The sequence below is a fragment of the Artemia sp. Qi Xiang Cuo genome, chromosome 3 (assembly GCF_049724085.1).
Source record: "Artemia sp. Qi Xiang Cuo chromosome 3, ASM4972408v1, whole genome shotgun sequence".
NCBI lineage: Eukaryota > Metazoa > Arthropoda > Branchiopoda > Anostraca > Artemiidae > Artemia > Artemia sp. Qi Xiang Cuo.
Genome location: NC_142796.1, coordinates 63298202 through 63317489, shown reverse-complemented (window position 1 = coordinate 63317489; position 19288 = coordinate 63298202). Strand labels below are relative to the sequence as shown.

At 35.2% G+C, this 19288-nt stretch overlaps 2 protein-coding genes across 4 annotated transcripts in view; one reads left to right on the top strand and one right to left on the bottom strand.

Moving 5' to 3' along the window:
- Hel89B (histone acetyltransferase 1) overlaps positions 1–19288 on the top strand; it is a 246885-nt gene that overhangs the window by 20144 nt on the left and 207453 nt on the right. The gene's annotated exons all lie outside the window — the stretch shown is intronic.
- Positions 1–19288, bottom strand: part of LOC148954396 (myosin light chain kinase A-like) — a 108927-nt gene that overhangs the window by 32618 nt on the left and 57021 nt on the right. Inside the window, exons 1-3 of one of the 3 annotated variants that reach the window (XM_089086438.1) lie at positions 13126–13153; positions 1814–2018; positions 800–1066 (exon numbers count right to left, since the gene is read on the bottom strand). In XM_089086438.1, coding sequence (XP_088942564.1) covers positions 800–1066; positions 1814–2015 — 469 coding nt within the window. In that variant the 5' untranslated portion in view covers positions 2016–2018; positions 13126–13153. Of the gene's footprint in view, positions 1–799; positions 1067–1813; positions 2019–13117; positions 13154–19288 lie in introns of those variants that run through there. The other 2 variants (XM_089086439.1, XM_089086440.1) reach the window with 2 other exon arrangements.

Here is a 19288-nt window from a genome sequence, read left to right as displayed (position 1 = left end):
TAGGGTTTATTTCCCTCAGGCAATTAAGGCGTGCATTTGGTTCCTTCCCAATACCTCTCAGTTTTCCTTCAAATTCTTTCTTACCAATGTGTATTCTTACACTAGAGACTAAGTACTTTTATAATTTAAGTGTGAATAGGGAAAAAGTCATTTCTAATTTAGGAGCCAGAACAAGAAATAAACTATCCTCCCCCTTCAAACGTTTTAAAACAAGCTAAATATAATATTTGATCAGCGGCCGTACCAAGAAGCAAATTTTGAGCTTCTAATCAGCGCTAGTTCAAACTTGTTATTAGGCCGTGGGATGAGTCAAACAGCGTCTTGATTTAAATGGGAGGTTGAGTTACATGAGGGTTGAGATAAAAGAAGGTTTAATTAAACTGGGGTTCAGTTGAACGAGAGTTCAGACAAATGGGGTTTTGAGTTCAATGGAGTTTGAGTTGAACGGGGTTCAGTTAAACGGGGTTTCAGCTACACGCACACCTTGCATTACTATTGTTGCTTTGGTATATTTTGTACTCTTTAAGCTTCGGCAATAATTTATTTTTAGGCTAGCAGTTTTCTATTGTATGAATTATTTCATATTTTCATACTTTTAAGAACAATTTCTACTTTCGTATTTCTCAAAATAAATATTATTTTGAGCTTGATATTACAAAGCAGCCCTTTTATTTGAAGAATCGCAAGTCCTTCTCCCTAAAATAATATGACACCCCCTTCTCCAGCTAAAGGTAATTTAAGTCTATGACGTTTCAGCCTACAGAGTATATTTTTTAGAAACTCTTGTTTCCTATCTTACCCTTCCATTTGGCTCTACCAAACGATATGGTGTCATCATGTCCTAGCAAAGTTGAAGTCCCCTTCAAAATCTTGACTCCTTTTACAAAAACGGGGTTGGTTCCAACATTATCGAGTCTAAAGTTGAGAACATTTTCGTCTTCGAAAACAACGTGAATGATGCACTGCTTTTTACTTATATACTTCAAGATCTCTTCACCACATTGATCTGCCGTGATGTCAAAGTTAGAATTGTGGCGACCAATTGTGAAAACTGTAGAACGAATTTCTGAAAAAGGGTAATGGGAATAAACCTCTTCTAATTAAATTAAAATGTAGGAATAGGCATAGTCATAATTTTAGGGTTACTCCTATTTGAAGAAACTGTTACATCTAGGGAAAGCTTAATGTAAGTGACCCTGATATCTCTAGTGCATTTCAAATCTGGCGATTTACTTCCATTATTAGTGTCCTCCCTTGGGCCCATAATTTCTAGAGCCAGTAAAAAAACGTTGAGTTCAAGGAGAGAGGGGGAGGGAGGAAGGAGAGAGAGAATAATTTCTTTTTGATGACCCAAGAGATTGGAGCACTTTAAGAGATCTGGCAACAAAGTATGTTGATTATTTCAGGTGATAGAAGAGATTCAAGCATGTATTCTGGCCAGTTATTCATATAAAAAGATATAAGTTTTGGTGATATTTTTTCGAAAAATATTTTTTCTTTGAGTTTCACAGCTTGAAATGGTTTGGAAAACTGCACACAGAGATCTGATTAACTAACTTTCGACTGCTATTTGGGTTTAGAAACGCATTTTTTTTTCTCAAAGCGTCAAAACCTTTATCCCTTCCTAAAAATATTTGTTGATTCCCCCCCCCAAATAAAATTTAATTATTAGGCCATAAAACAACATCATTTCATTTATTATTACGAAACAAAGTCTGTTTATTTATCAGCATAAAATGAATGGACCATATATTGCAGACAAAAGTATCAGAGTAATTCAAAGACAAAAACCCAGTCAAAACAAAGGACTTACCAGCAAATTTGAAGTTGGACGAATCAGGGAGAAGAAAAGCAAATGGTTCAACATAATTTTGAGGTTTATTATCAGGCAATGACTCATCAACTGCTTGGGTGTCTATAGGCTGGGTGTCAATTTCTGACTGCATGTCTTGCTTTTTATATTTCTGTAGAGACTTCCGAATAAATAGCCGAGTAAAGTATTGCCAAAGGTTCATGAGCTGAAATACGATACAAACATTAAAATAACAATGAATTTCCATAGGTTTTGTCATATTACAGATGATTAGATAAAAAAATTCAAATGAAAGTAGAGAGCAACATTAAAACAAAAACGAACACAAATTATTCAATATATGAGGCTGCTCCTCCCTGCTTAATCTCCCACACTTTACACTAAATTTTATTGTGCTACTTTTTTCTTTAAAAAAACTTTTTTCGCATGCTGACCAAAGGTCTGCGTTGCAAAGGTACCGATCTCCTGATTCAATGCCTTTGGCCGGGAGTGCAATGCGTGGTTGGGGCCAAATCATCTGACGCGCATGATTTGTGAGTGCAATAAATTGTTCTTTAAAACAGCTAATATAGGCTTATATAATCTTCCTAATGAAGAGAGGTCAGAAGCTAATGCATATTAATTTGAATATTCAATCAATTCATTAGAACCACCACTCATTGGAAATTTGAAAACTTTGGTTTAAATTCTTTCCTGGGGCTTAGCCGCCCCCCCCCCCCCCTAGAGAAAGCACTAAGAGAAGCCACAGGTCAGCACCCTAATTGACAACGTTTAATTGTAAAATACCATACAGCTGTGAGTTTCATTGAAAAAAAACTACAATAACAGCTCATTTTTATGGATTGTATTCATACTCGGAGACGAATGGTATACTGCACGCCACTATTATCTTTGAGGCTGGGATACCCTTTCACTATAAATACCGTTAATATCCTTAAAAGGGCATATACAAACCCTTTAATTTTTCCTTGATAGGGTGAGAATTTTTATGGGCCAAAAGTATATATTATGGCAATTTCCTTTGGCGTGATTTCTTTTATTACTTAAATAGGGCATTGGATCTTTAAATATTCATTTGAATGTATACTATTTTAACACTGTACAGGTAAGGAATATGTAATATGGATGGTCACACCAGGGCTCTCATGTGCCAAATTGTGTTACATAATTTCAATACAGACTAGCGCACCCTTTTAGGGAATTTCAATTTCTATTACTAAATCTATCCACATTTCATGTACTAATAGCTTTATGAGCAGACTTGAAATTAATTCCTTTTGCATGTTTATAGTCACCATAAATTACATGGTTACATTTTATAAATATGTTTCCCTTAATTGTAGCAAACTGACATTGAACAGTAATCCTTGTCAATAGAAATTGTAGCTCTAAAAAACTAAGTTTTGATTAAAATATTTAATCATAAGCGGTAACATAAATCACATTAGCCCACATGGGCTAACATAAGATGATACATTTTTTTAAAAAAAAAAAAAAAACAAAAACAACAAAAACAACAATAAAACAAAAAACCGTGGATTACCAATTTAATTGACATATACTGATATTTATTCCTTAAAAGGTTTAACATTTTTTTATTTATGAAAGTAAAAAAAAGCGAAAACATTTCAAACGTATTTTGTTTTCAGTAAAGTGCAAATTGTGTTCTAGTCTTGAGAAAGCATGGGGGTTATCAGCCCTATTCATGTTAATTTCTGCTCATTTTGAGTTTGTCACGGCTATTTATTGTAATGTCTGTTTGTTTTGAGTTTTTTTTTCAACTGAAAGTAAGGTGCAACATTAAAACTTAAAACGAACAGAAATTTGTATCATATTACATATATGAGGGGATTCGCCCCCTCGTCAATACCTCGCTCTTTACACTAAACTTTTTTTTAAGTACTTTTAAAAGAGCTATTTATTCTAATTAAACAGCCTTTGTGATTCAGGAGTCATTCTTAAAGAATTGGGACAAAATTCGAACTTTGACGTAAAGAGCAATGCATTGACAAGTGGGAGAACTCCCTCATGTACAAAATAATTTCTACTCGTTTTAAGTTTTAATGTTGGTCATTACTTTCAGTTAAAAATACTTTTTTTTTATTTAATTTCTATAAGAATTCATAGTATAGGTTGCTATTTGTGTGTTGGAGAAACTTTTTCAAGAGTTTTTAATCCTGACACGAACAGTATTATTTAATTTAATTTTATAGCTTCTGAACCTGACCTGACAAATAAACTTAATATCACTCCCAAAAGATTCTATCTATGCTCTTTGGCAACCTGGATACACTTACACTCTTTTTATTTATTTAAACTGTAAGAGGAGAAGTAGTAACAGTAGTATCCCCAAAAGTATCAAAAGTTCTTTCTTGATACATTGCTGAAGTGTCTTATTGGCAACCATAAACACAATGCCTTCTGATTTATTTTAAAGCAACATTTAGTTTTAAAGCATAATGGGCCAATTGTATAATTATGGGGGGTTGATATGCCTAATATTTCTAAAGACATATTTGAAGGACCGTTCTACTATGCTGAACAAAATTGTCTCAAATTTTGACTGGATGCGTTTGGAAAATGAAGGGGCTTGAGAGAAGGGCTGCTTGTCCTCCAATCCTTATTACTCTTAAAAGGGCACCAGAACTTTTAATTTTGAATTGAATTAGCTCCTTTAAAAATTTCAATGATATTTCTAGCTATTATAGAGGGGTGCTACCTATGATGTTGCTCATATGCCCTTTTGAAAACCTGCATGCATACAGTTTCTTCCTTTAATTAAAACTCCTAAACGTTTCCTAAAAGTTTCCTAAAAGTTTCATCTTAATACTTTTAGAGTTATTAGCTACATTAACTGTAGTGGTAGTATTAAAAGTATACATATAGTGCCTTCTGGCTAGTTCAAACCCCTCACAGCCTACCGTTAAAGGTCTAACTTAATAATATAAGTTGTTCTTCAGATATTGCTATGTCACCTTTTTGAAAGTCCACATGCTCATACTTGTTTTTTATTTAGTTGAACATCCACCTAAATATTCACTTGCACAGTAGCAATAGTTGTAGCAGCATTAGTAGCAGTATGCACTTAGCACCATTAGCTTCTTCAACATCCCCTTCAACACATGCTGAAAGTTTCAGTTTAATGCATACCATCAGCCATTCCTGAAACATTTCTGATGTGTCTGCTTGACAGCCTGTGTGGGCATAGTGGGTTTTGATTTAGTTCCATGCAATTTCTATATATCCCAAATTTGTTGCCTTAATATTCTTAGTTTTAATAGCAGTAGTAGTAGCCATAGAATTAATTATAGTAGCCTAGGCTTTAGCAGGAGTAGCAGTAACAAAGGTAGTACTATAAGTAACAGTAGCAGTAGTATGAGTAGAAGCAGTTGCATTAGGATGCAAATATTTTCTTTTGGTTAGTGTGACATCCCTCACAATAAGCCCTGTTAGTTTCAACTTCACAAACCAAACTGTTCCTAAGATATTGCTGTTACACCCTTTTGACAACCTGCACACAGAGGGCGTTTTCTGATTCAATTCATCCCCCCCCACAAAATTTCTTGAAAATTTCACCTTCTTGCCCTTAGATATAGTTGTAATAGTAGGCACAGTAGTAGTATTGATATTGCTAGTTATAGCATTGAATACCAGCAGTACTACTATCAGCAGTAGTATTAACCTATTGCCTTTTGGTCAGTTGAATATCCCTCTCATCAAGTCCTGGAAGTTTCAACTTAATACAATTAGCCATTGCTATGACATTGCTGATACATCCTTTTGATAACCTGAATGTTTATATATTTCTTGAAATTTTCATCTTAATGCTCTTAGCCCTAAAAGTAATTGCAATAAAAGTAGTAGTATTAGCAATAGTGTGTGCATATTGCCTTTTGATGGCATGATCTTCCCCTTTAGGTATTCTCGGAAAGTTTCAAACATAAATAAATTCTTGAGATAAGCTATTTCAAAAATGTCCATGCACATAGCATCTTTCAATTTAGTTCAAATTTCCCCTTAATACTGTAAATGAACTAGTGTGGTAGTAGCAGTGGTGGTTGTTGTAGTAGTATTCGTAGCAGGCAAATACTGCCTTTCTGCCCTTATCATTTCCTGAATTTTCTAAATTAATCAACTCAGTAATTCCTATGTTACACCCTTTTGACAATCCGTATACACACAACATGTTTTGATTTAGTTCAACACTCCCCTCAGCATTCCCTGAAAGGCTTGCCTGAACACCCTTTGTATTCTTGGAAAGGACAAGTTCAAACATGCATAACTTTCTCAATAACAGATACTATGTGTAAACAATGAACAAATTGCCTAACTTACACCTTGTTCTGAGGACTGTGGGGAGGTTGACATCCCCAATACTGGACCTTTCAACAATGCTGAAAAAATAGCTCTCTTAAAATTTTGATTGGATATGTTTTGGGGAATGATCAGCTTGGGGGGGGGGGAACGATGTCCCTCCATTAACTTTTGACTCTTAAAAAGGGCATTAAAACTTCTAATCAAATGAGATACATCTGATCCAAAGTTTATACGACCACCCGTTCCATAAAACCACTATATGCCCTGGGCATAACTTACAACCCTTGTTCATGGGCTCTGGGGGATTATATCCAACCTAAAGATATTGCTGTATGATTTTTGGACTATTGCTAACAAAATGGCTATCTCACAATTTCAATTGAATATGTTTTGGCTAAAGAGTATGTTGAGGAGGGGGACTAGTTGCTCTCCATCATATTTGATTTTTAAAAGGGAACTAGAAATATACATTTCAAATCAAATAATCCTCTACTAAAGTTCACACAACCACCCCTTCCATAAAAACCTTATATGTCCCTGACTCTGGCATAACTTACAACCCTTACCCCCAGAAGGGGGATTCTGTCCACCCCAAAGTGTTATTATAGGATCTTTGGACTATTTTTGAACAAATGGCTATCTCAATTTTTTTTATCAGATGCATTTGTGGAAAATAAAATGTAGAAATGGCGGAGGGAGTGGCTGCATCCAATCACTTTGACTCTTAAAAAGGGAACTAGAAAATCTCATTTCCAATTGAATGAGCCCCCTCCAGAGTTGATGCAACCATCTTACCACAAAAACCTTATAACCCTTGGGGCATAACTTATAAGCCTTGTGCTGAGGGCTCTAGGGGTGTGTGTCATCCTCAAAGACATAATTTCCAGACGTTTCAACTACACTGAACAAAATAACTATCTGAAAATTTTGATTAGATGTGTTTTAGGAATTGATGGGCGTGGGTGTGGGCAGGGGGAGGGGTTGCTGCCTAAAACCACTTTTGACTATTAAAAAGGCCCTTTCAATTTCCAATCAAATGAGCCTTTTTTACACAATAACCACCTCAAAATTTCAACAAATAGCAACCTCAAAATTTCTATCAGATGCATTTTGGGAAAATACAAGGTGTCGTGAGGAGGGGGGGGTGTATCCACCCTCCAATCACTTTGTATTTTAAAAAGGGTATAAGAACTTCTGATTACCAATCCAGCAAGACCCTCCAAAGTTACAACATCCCTTTCTAAAAAAAAACAGGCATAGATTACAACCCTTGTCCCAAGGGTGGGGGGAAGTCATCCTCAAAAACATAATTTCCAGACCTTTTAACTATGTTGAACAAAATGGCTATCTCAAAATTTTGATTGGATGTGTTTGGAGAAATGGTGGCCATGTGAGGGGTTAGTTCCTCTTCAATCACTTTTAACTATTAAAAGGGGAACTAGCCCCTTCAATTTCCAATCAAATGAGACTTTTTTGAAGTTTCTATGACAACAAATGGCCACCTCGAAATTTCTATCAGGTGCATTTCAGGAAAATATGAGGTGTGTGTCTGGGGGTATTCACCCTCCCATCACTTTGAATTTCAAAAGGGGCACTAAAACCCCTGATTAGCAATCCAACGAGTCTTCTCCAAAGTTAATACAATCACCCTTTCTATATATACCTTAAATGCCCCCAGGGCATACGTCTGTAGAGATTGCAGGGCATAAGTCAGGACTGTCTGTAGAGATTGCAAAAAAAAGAACAAAATGAATTCCAGCTAGTGCAGTTTAAACAGAACATGAGTTTAAACAGAAACCCCCTCCAAAGTTTATACAATCATCCTTTCTATATATACCTTAAATACCCCCAGGGCATAACTTACAATCCTTGCCCTGAGGCTGTGGGGGGGGGGGTTGTCATTCTCAAAGAAATAATTTCCAGATAAGATAAGATTTATTGCTGAAAAACGGATATCACAACCCCAAAAGGGCTGAATTCGCACTTTAGCATCAAATAAAGCAAAAAAAAAGAACAGCAAAAACAAACAATAAAAAACAACAGAAAATTATAAAAGGGTCAATGTCAAAACGTAAAAATGTTAAAAACAAAATAAACTCATGAAATTAGAAGGCCAATGTCAAGTCAGCAAAAATGCCAAAAGAAAATAAAAACTTGTAAAATTAACAAGGGGATAAAGTAAAATTAAAACAAAACATAAGTCGGTTAGTGACTAACAAACATAAATAGAAAACCTCCAAATTTGCAAAATGGGCATTGAAATTAATAACTATGAGGTAAAGAGTGAGTGAGGGGGGGGGGGAGGCAGTGGAGGTTCACTGGTTGAAAATGTCAACTATGTAAGGGATAAAAGTTCTTCTATACCTTTCAGTGCAAACTCTTATTAGGGCAAGAAGGGGGATTTTTGTTGACACAGAACGTGGGAGGTGGGGTCAAAAGGGTGAATATTGACCAGGGAAAAGGGGAGTTGTTTGAGGGTTATGAAGGGCATTGTTAGCAAAATGCAAGGTAATTTTTGCTCTCCTTTCCTTAAGGGTGACGAAAAGGAGATCTTTCAACTATGTTGGACAAAATGGCCAACTCAAAATTTTGATTGAATTTGTTTGGGAAAATGGTGGGCATGGGAGGGGGGTTAGTTGCCCCCAATCGTTTTTGACTATTAAAAAGGGTACTAGCCCTTTCAATTTCTAATCAAATGAGCCCTTTTTGAAGTTTCTACGACAACTCCTTTGATACAAAGTGCCCTGGCCAAAAAAAAAAAAAAAAAAAAAAAAAAAAAAAAAAAAAAAAAAAAGATAAGTACTATTGTGCTGCCTATGAAAAGAAGGCATATTTTATCCTGCGTGTCCAAAAAGGCTTAAGGTATTAAAATAAAACTTTAAGGAAATGTTGAGAGAAATGTCAAACATAATCAAAGCACTCTATGTGCTTGCTGGTTGTGAAAAGGGAATATCAGCAATATTTAAAGAACAATTGAGAGTATTAAGTGCAAAATTTTAAGGTATGTTTAGGAAGAAATTTGAGAGTAATCAGCCCCCCCTCCTTCTTGCTGTTTTTAGCAGCCCTCTGTGTTCAACCAAAATTTTGGAATTATTTTCATCAGTGCAGTCAGAAGGTCTAATAGTAATACTTCCAGGGATGCCAGACCCCCATAGCCCCAAAGCAAGACTTATAAACTATACAATTTTCCCATTGTTTGCATATAGAATTTATCATTAGGAAAAGGAGAAATATTTGATTTTGGGTGTATCTAGAAAGGCTAAGGGCATTAAGGTAAAACCTTGAAGAATGTTGAGAGGTATGTTATACTAAATCAAAAGGGACTATATGCATCTAGTTTATCCAAAAGGAGGATCTGCAATATTTTAAGAATGACTGAGGGTATTTAGTTGCAACTTTCAGGGCATGTTGAAAAAGACATCTTGTTCAAAATAGTCAAAAGATCAAATAACTATGTCTATGGGGATGACATAACCCCCACAATTCTTCATGATCTTAATGACAATTTTGATTATTCAACAAGTTTTATACAAAAAGCTGCAAGCTGTAATGCTAAATTGTTTTTGTTTTTTTAAAAGGAGGATGAAATTTGAAATGTTTTGACACAAAATAATTTGCTTATAATAACCATTCAAAGACAATACAACGCTACTTGGACTGATGAGGAATTAATTTAGAATCTGATCTGTAGTCTATTTAAATGACTTTGACAACACAATAACAAAGAGAATGATTAATTTTTTGTCTTGCAGTGAAAGCATCCCAAAATATAGATTCCAAATAATACTAAATGCTTTCACTTACTCTTTGCTTACAAGACAATTAAAAAATATAGCCTATACATTCAGAAACTCACTTTTTTTGCAAAGATTCAGATTTTTTTTTAAATTTTGTCCATTAGTGACAGGTCAATTAAATTGCTTATTCAATTGGGGGCTTCAAATAAAATCATAAATTACTCAATCATTATCTTCAAGACATTTTTTAGTTCTTCTTCCATCTTTTATATTTTTCACTTTTACAGAAATGAATTAAAAACCAAATATTAAATAAAAAAAGTTTTTTTTTAACAAAAGTAAAGAACGAAGCTATTTCTTGAGGAAAATAAAATAAAAGTACAGGTAACTTGAATACACATAAAATATAAGTTTAAACGAAATAAATATTAGACTATATAAAAAATGAGACCAATGATGAACCTGCAGTGTACCAAAAATAAAACTGATATTCAACAAAATTGAGAAGACTAGAGCTGACAAAAACACCAACTGCATATAAATAGGAAGTTAAATGGATGAATGGTACAGTGAGTTGTTAGTAGTAGCATACAATTGTACATATTCACTGAGTAAATGTAATATAACTGTTGAGTGATGACTGAAATTTCAGTGTTTTATAAATATTTTTCAGAATTGTATCAATATTCCAATGTCAAAATAAACATTTTTGTTTGCCATTGCTATCCATTATTAAAGTGCAAATTGGCCAGATGGAACTATACAGGTAGGAATAACTGTATCAACTATCAACTTTAGTAAATGTCAATAATTTTCTTAAAATTGATAGTAATGTTACTAGATTATTTTTGCACACAGTTCAAGGTTGACTGCTTGGCATGTAATATTCTAACACAAAATGTAATCAAAATCCTGAAAAGTTATTTTGTCAGAAATGTTATACCCAGGACACTGATACCTGACAAAGACCATCAGTTTGGTTCCTATTCTTAAATTTTTTTTTAAAGAATAGGGCATTTATGGGATACCACCAGACGGCTAATTTGAATTAGCCAATCAACAAACCAGTATTTTAAGCCTACAAGTCCAGCTGGACATAAGGAAAGATATTAAGAAAACAATTCTTACTTGATAATATGCAGAATAATCCTAGTTAACACATTTAGCAGGGGGAGAGCCTTAATCTTCACTTCTATCCTTGTTTTTCCAGTTTTTCAAGAAATTCATGAATTTTTTAGAACCTATACATTCACAGAATATATACCCCCACCTCCCTAATGTGCAAATACATACCCAGAATTGCATGCTGAATCTAAACATAACATTCATTTGCATCACAAATGAACTTTACTCCCATATTAGCCATGTAGTGCATGTCCAGCATTTATCATTTAATTTCAAATCCTACCAATTGAGAGTCAAATGGCTTAGCAGAAGAAAAAAACAGTTTGAACTACAAAAAAAATAGTAAAAATTGTCAAAATCTTTGATAAAGGTGTTCCTTGAGTACAGGAATACACTAATTGATACAATATTGCATAATCTACTAAGGTTTAAATTGAAAGAAGCCTTAAGCCTGTAATACCTTTAACAATGGAATATCTACAGTCAATGATTCTTTACCTCAAAACCTTTAATAATTAAAGGAAACAGAGCTAAGTCTACCAGAAACAAAAATGCATGATAGCATTGCCAAACTTTCAAAAGAGGATTTACTGTCTGTAGAGATTGCAGAAAAGAGCAAAATGAATTCCAGCCAGTGCAGTTTAAACAGAAGCTGAGCTTTTACATTGACTTTACTTAGTGAAGAAAAGAAAAGGGCCTATAGGCTAGTTTGCAGATTTTGTTCTTTTTTTTTATTTGCATTACTTTGTATTTTCAAAACACTCTTGATGAGAAACAGGAATAATGATAGGCCCAATAGCAAACCTATAAAATTATCAGCTTTTTTGTATAGCCTATGGATATATCAAACCTTATCAAGAAGGACTAGGACACAATTTGCAATAAGGGATGTGATTTAACAAAACATATAGACAAGCAAGGCAGCACCCAGAGGGGGGGGGGGGGGGCGACCACCCCTGGAATATTCTTTGACTTGTAAAAACATAACAAAAATGGGTCAATATATACCAAATCATATTATTGAGTTTCAAATAAATTGAATACACTATTTGATGCCTTCTTTTATGCTTATTAAGAATAAAATGAGAGTTTTTATTGAAATTACTTTCCGCCCCCCCCCCTATAACGGATATACCTAATCAACCGCTGCCTTCGCAGTGCAAGGGGGGGGGGGGGCTGAAAACCGAGTCCACAATAATATCGTTGTTAATTCTTAATAACCATAGCCTAAAAAAATGCATCAAATGGTGTCTTAACTTTATTCCAAAATCAAAAAAATGATTTGGTAGATATTGACCCAAAACTGGGTAAAAACAAATTTTGTATGTGTTTTTTTGAGGTTTCTTTGTGTAAAACCCCCCTGAAAAAAATCTTTGAGTAAAAGCCCCTCAAAAAAATCCTGGGTACAGCCTTGGGGACAAGGAAGGATTTTTTAGAATCCTTTTAACGATGATACAAAAAAACAATGTTTTTAAAAACCCAGGGGGATTTTTTAAAAAGAAAAAATTCTTACTTTGTAATAGCCTATGCAGAAAAAGTGAAGTTAATAGATTTTGAAGGTGCTTCTACAATATTTTACCCTGAGCCCCCTAATGCGCAAATAGGCCTATAGGCTATGCTACAGCCCAGGTTAGGCCTAGGCTATACATTTTTAGGCTAGGCTATGTGTTTTTCTATTTCTTGATTTTGTCAGCATTTATTCTAGGCTATTTACAGGTATACAGGTTGAACTACAACTGACACATGGAAATATGCATGGGAAATATATAATTGGGGCTAAACATTTGCACAATAGAGGAGGAGTAGGCCTAAAGCAGAAATGCCTTCAAATGTGTTAGCCTAACTAGGCTACACTTTTTCTGCTCATTGTGAAGTAGGAATTTTTCTTATTATGTTTCTTTCTGAATGGCCTAATTTGTTAGCTAATACTCTTGGAGTGAAGAGGGTACAATTCTTTGACTTAAGAAGCCAACAATTGCTTGAGGGTGGTGGTTCCCTTGTGGGTCAAAGATTACTTTCAGAACGTTTCAACAACATAGTAAAACCACATGTATTATCTTTTAAAAGTTCGATACTCTAAAAGTTCTTTATTATTTTGTCCAATTTAATCTACAATTTTACAAACTTGCTAACTTTAGCAGAGATCCATGCCTACTTTCGCCGGCTAGTGTTTATCGTATTTAAATGTAGCGCTAAATATTCCAAAGCCCTAATGAAAATTCTGCAATTAAACCAAACTTTATTTTTCCTTCAAAAATAGTACTGGAATATTTTTAAAATTATATAATTCATGGTAAAGTTACATACTTAATTCGTATATTTAAATTAGTAATAAAACTTTACTAGGGATTTTATCTTTTTTTAGTCTTTAGTTTTCAACCAATCAGGGGCTTTTACTTAGGTTTAGAATCAACTGCACCAGCATTTTTGCCACAGTATAAAAATAGCTTGCAACATGGAAAGCGAAAAGAAAGGCAGAAATAAAAGAGATGTTAGAATAATTATCCAAATCATTTGTCAACGGATTTTTAAGGAACGCCTGTTAGATATAAATGATTGGACAAAAAATAGGCGTGAAGGATACTACTTTAGCTTAGAATTGCTTGACCAGTCTTCTTCTATTGCCTTATCTAGGCAATCCCCCCAAACAAAAGTCAATTAATTGTCCACTTTTGGTTACCAAATAGTAAAATTATAGGATGATAATATATACTAAATTCTTTTACCTGGTGTGGAGACAAAGTGAACACACTAGGCCTCAATACGCATTTTAGGCTAGGCCTATTCTCAGATCAAATTTAGTGCCCTGAAGTGGCACCTAATTCCTTACTCTTGGAAAATACCTTGATCAGCAAACATTCCAAATGGGCCTACTAGATTCTTTTAATTGATGTAGAGACAGCATTTCAAAATTTAGATTGGCTACTCAATTCACTTTACCCCCCCTCCTCTCAGTTACCAGATAGTTAAAGTACAGGGTAAAAACATAGAATATACTGGATTTGGTATACCCTGGATTCTTCTAACTAATGTAGAGACAAGATAAACACAATAAGCCTCAATCCTGCTTTTTATGGCCTAAGCATAATCAGGCTACTGTTTCACTCATGATTCTAAAGCCCTTAAATGGACCCTAAGTAGTACCTCATTCCTCACTGTTAGAATTTGTCTTTTCCTGTTAACTAGCATAGGCTGCTTTTAAATGTTCTAAAACACCCATGCCTAGCTGAGTAGACAGCATGCTAGACATGAAATACTTTGGGTAAAGTTCTACAAAATCATATTATTGAGTTAGGACTAAAGTGAATACACAATTTGATGCCTTTTTTTATGCTGATTACAAATATAAGCATTTCTATCGGAAATGAATTTCAGCCCCCCCCCCCGATATAGGCTATACCTAACCAAACCCTGAATTGACAACTATAGAGGGGGGGGGCTGAAATTTATTTTCGATAGAAATGCTTATTATATTCGTAATCAGCATAAAAAAAGGCATTGAATGGTGCATTCACTTTTGTCCTAACTCAAAAATATGATTTTGTTGAACTTTACCATACTTTGTCTGTGAGGACAGGACCATGGGCGCCCATAAGCTGAATTCCAGGGGGGGCAAACTTCGTCTAATTGCTACTTTTAATGCTATATAATAGAAATCCCAGAACAAAAATAAAAAAATAAGGCAGCATCATTCAGCCAGGGGGGGCAAGAGCCCCCCCCCCCCATATGGGCACCCATGGACAGGACTTCAAGTCCTGGTGTTGCTGGTTATTTTGTTTGGGATAGGGGTCAGCGGCCTGACTCTTTAAGCTCAGCCAGAATCAATCCAGCTCTTTATAGGTAGGTAGGGGCGTCCCGAGGGGGGGCGGGGCAGGGAGGCACATGCCACCCCTCCCAACAGTTTTGGCATTTGGTAAGAATTTTGCAGAAGGCAAAAATTTTGTAAAATTGCCTGAAATTTAGCAAAATTCTTGATTTCTGCAGAAAATTTGGCATAAATCAGGCAACAGTTTGGTAAAATTAGCAAAGATCCCCCCCCCAATGAAATGAGTCTTGGGATGCCCCTGTGGGTAGGCCTACTTGGAACATTCTGGAGATGGTAAAAAGAACCCCCCCCCATCACACTTTCTGGCTGAAGGGCCATGAAAGAGATCAACACCACCAAATTCTTTTCTTCTTATTACTTATCAGGCAGCAGTAAACAAGTAAAAGGGAGATAGCTTGCTATTGAAATTTAATTGAATAGGCTGTATATAATTTGGGCTATATGCTTTGTGTATTATTGGGGGGGGGGTAAAGTGAAGTAATCTGAATTTAGAAGTTAAGTAATATTACTCTTTGGGCTAAGTCTAATTGAAACTATTGGAGTAGATTTTTCCCTTGACTTTGAACAAAAATTCAAACTTGGCTCAGAATCAACTCAAATTCTTAGAACCGCCTTGCCAAGCTTTTACCAACAGATTAATTAAAAAAGCTTTTTCTACAAAATAAGTTTTTCAAAGAAAAGTAAAGAACTCTATTAAACAAAAAAGAGCAAAAATAAAATCAAATAATCTACCAAGCATGAAACTACTATACAAATGAATGTGCATTGTCAGTTTAATATACATATACTGATATTTAGTAATCAAAATGTTAATATTATTTGATTTATTAAAGTTATAAAAGTAAAAACATTTATATTTTTTCAGTAAACAAATTTTGTTCTGGCCTTGGGAAGGCATTGGGGTTTTGTGCCCAACTTATGAATTTCTGCTTGTTTTGAGTTTGACTCAGTTATTTATTGTAATTTCTGTTAGTTTTGGGTTTCATTTATTTATCAATGCTGATTTGGGGTAGTTTCATGCTTGGTAGATTATTTGATTTTATTTTTGCTCTTTTTTTGTTAAATGGAGTTTTTAACTTTTCTTTGAAAACTTATTTTGTAGAAAACGTTTTTTTAAATTAAAGTCTGTTCATTTTATATTGACATAGTCTTTTCCAGGGATAAGGAAATAATACTTTAAATCTTTTTGTTTTTTAAGACTTTATAGTTTGGCCTGCTTTTTGTATGCTGGAGAAACATTTTCAGCAATTTTTAACAACATACACCCTTTTATAAACCTGGACACAAATAGTACTGTTTAATTTAGTTTCATACCTCCTCTAGTTGACCTGAAATGGAAAACTTGATACCATTTGCAAAAAATCTGTTTACTTTCTTTGATAGCTTGGATACACTTATGCTATTTTGATTTGATTAAATTTTAAGAGCAGAAGTAGCCCCAAAAGTTTGAACATAATACCATCAGTTGTTCTTGGGATACTGCTGAGATGCCTTATTCTTAATTCGAATTATAGATCTACATTTTGATTTAGCAAAAAGAAAACATTTAGTTATTACACATCATAGACAAATGGGATGGTAGACGTGAGAGGGGGATTAGAAGCCCTCCAATTACTTTTGAATCATAAAAAGGGAACTAACGCTTACTGTTTTCAATCGAATGAGCCCTTTTTGAAGTTCACACGACAAATCCTTCAATACAAAGTGCCCTGGTCTAAACAACAACAAAAATAATACATTATACCCACATCAATCTTAACTATAAAAATGTCATGCCTTCCAATCACCTTTGACTATTAAAAAGGGCACTAGGCCTTTTGATTTCCAATCAAATGAGCACTTGGAAACGACAACACTTTCTACAAACACCTTATATGCACCCAGGGCATAAATTACAACCCTTACCCTAAGGTAATTCTCAAAGACCTAATTTCCAGAACTTTCTACTACATTGAACAAAATAACTATCTGAAAATTTTGATTGGATGTGTTTGGAAGAATGGTTGGCGTGAGAGGGAGGTTAGTTATGCTCCAATCACTTTCGACTATTAGAAAGGGCACTAGCCCTCCCAATTTCGAATTGAAAGAGCCCCTTTTGAAGTTTTACAACAACTCTGTCTATAAAATCTTATATGCCCCCAGGGCATAAACTACAACCTTTGTTAGTCACTATCCAATCACTTTGAACTATTAAAAAAGGCTGTAGCCATTTCAATTTCCAATTGAATGAGCCCTTTTGAAGTTTCTATGACAACTCTTTGAATAATAACTATATATGCCCCCAGGGCATAACTTAGGACCCTTGCCCTGAGGGTTGTGGGGGAGGGGCTGTCATCCTTAAAGACCTAATTTCCAAAACTTTCAACTACGTTGAATAAAATGGTTATCTAAAAATTTTGATTGGATGTGTTTGGGGAAAAGGTGGGTATGAGAGGGGGGGGGTAGTTGCCCTCAAATCACTTTGGAATATTAAAAAGGGTACAAGCCCTTTAAATTTCAAATCAAACTAGCCCTTTTTCAAGTTTCTATGACAAAGATTTCAGTAAAAACCTTATGTGCCCCCAGGGCATATGCCCTGGGGCATATGCGCTTATAAGTTATGCCCCAGGGCGTAACTTATAAAAAGGTGGGCATGAGAGGGGTGTTAGTTGCCCTCCAATCACTTTCAACTATTAAAAAGGGTACTAGCCCTTTGAATTTCAAATCAAATGAGCCCTTTTTCAAGTTTCTATGACAAAGATTTCAGTAAAAACCTTATCTCTATGTGTATCTATGTTTATTATCTTTATGTGTGTTATCTCTATGTGTGTGTCGTTTCTGTGTGTTTATCATCTGTGTGTGTTGTCTCTGTGTGTTTGTCATCTTTGTGTGTTTGTTGTCTGTGTATGTGTGTTGTCTCTGTGTATGTGTCATCTATCTGTGTGTGTGTTGTCTCTGTGTTTGTGTTGTCTCTGTGTGTGTGTTGTCTCTGTGTGTTTTTCATCTCTGTGTGTGTGTCGTCTCTGTGTGTTTGTTGTCTCTGTGTGTGTGTTGTCTCTATGTGTGTGTGTTGTCTGTGGTTTATGTTAAGTTAGGTTAGGGGGGTTAGTTGCCCTCAAATCACTTTTGACTATTAAAAATGGTACTAGCCCTTTGAATTTCAAATCAAATGAGCCCTTTTTCAACTTTCTATGACAAAGATTTTGATAAAAACCTTATATGCCCCCAGGACATAACTTATAATCCCTGCCCTGAGGGTTGTGGGGGAGTATCCTCCTCAAAAATACGTTTTCTATCTGGAAATCAACTATGCTGAACAAAATAGCTATCTCAAAATTTTTATGGGATGTGTTTGGGGGAATAATGGGTGTGGGGGGGGGGGGGCTAGTTGTCCTGCAATCACTTTTGACTATTAAAAAGGGCACTAGCCCTTTGAATTTCCAATCAAATGAGCTTTTTTTGAAGTTTCTACTACAGCACCTTCTTTAAAAACCTTATATGCCCCCAGGGCATAACTTCAAACCCTTGGTCTGGGGGCTGTGGGGGAGTGTCCTCCTCAAAAACATATTTTCTATCTGAAAATCAACTACGCTGAACAAAATGGCTATCTCATAATTTTGATTGGATGTGTTTGGGGAAATGATGGGCGGGGGGGGGCTAGTTTCCCTCCAATCAGTTTTTACTATTAAAAAGGGCACTAGCTCTTTGAATTTCCAATCAAATGAGCATTTTTTGAAGTTTCTATGATAATGCCTTCTATAAAAACTATCTGGAAATCAATTTTGCTGAACAAAATGCTATCTCAAAATTTTGATTGGATGTGTTTGGGGGAATGATGGGCGTGGGGGGGGGGGGGCTAGATGCCCTCCAATCACTTTTGACTATTAAAAAGGGTACTAGTGCTTTGAATATCCAATCAAAGGAGCCTTTTTTGAAGTTTCTACGACAACGCCTTCTATAATAACCTTATATGCCCCCAGGGCATAACTTAAAACCCTTGCCCTGAGGGTTGTGGGGGAGTATCCTCCTCAAAACATATTTTCTATCTGGAAATCAACTATGCTGAACAAAACAGGCTATCTCAAAATTTTGATTGGATGTTTTTGGGGGAATGATGGGCGTGGGGGGGGGGGCTAGTTACCCTCCAATCACTTTCAACTATAAAAAAGGGCACTAGCCATTCCAATCTATACGAAGTGCCTGGGTATGGAGAAAAAAACAAAAAAAAAAACAAAAAAACACATTGTGCCCACATCATTCTTTACTTAGGCAGCGCTAGTGTGCTCTTTGAATTCAATAGCTGGAATGGTAATGTCATAGTTGAAGGACTTCTTGCTATCTTACAGAGTAGCTGTACTAGGTGAATAAAAACTCAGGAATGAATCTAAGGCCAAAAATACAGCATGTGGAGGTGTTATGAAGCTGCTATAACTACCCTCTCTGTGTTTCTAGGGCTTACAGATTTTCAGTGCTTTTTTTACTGGCTTTAGT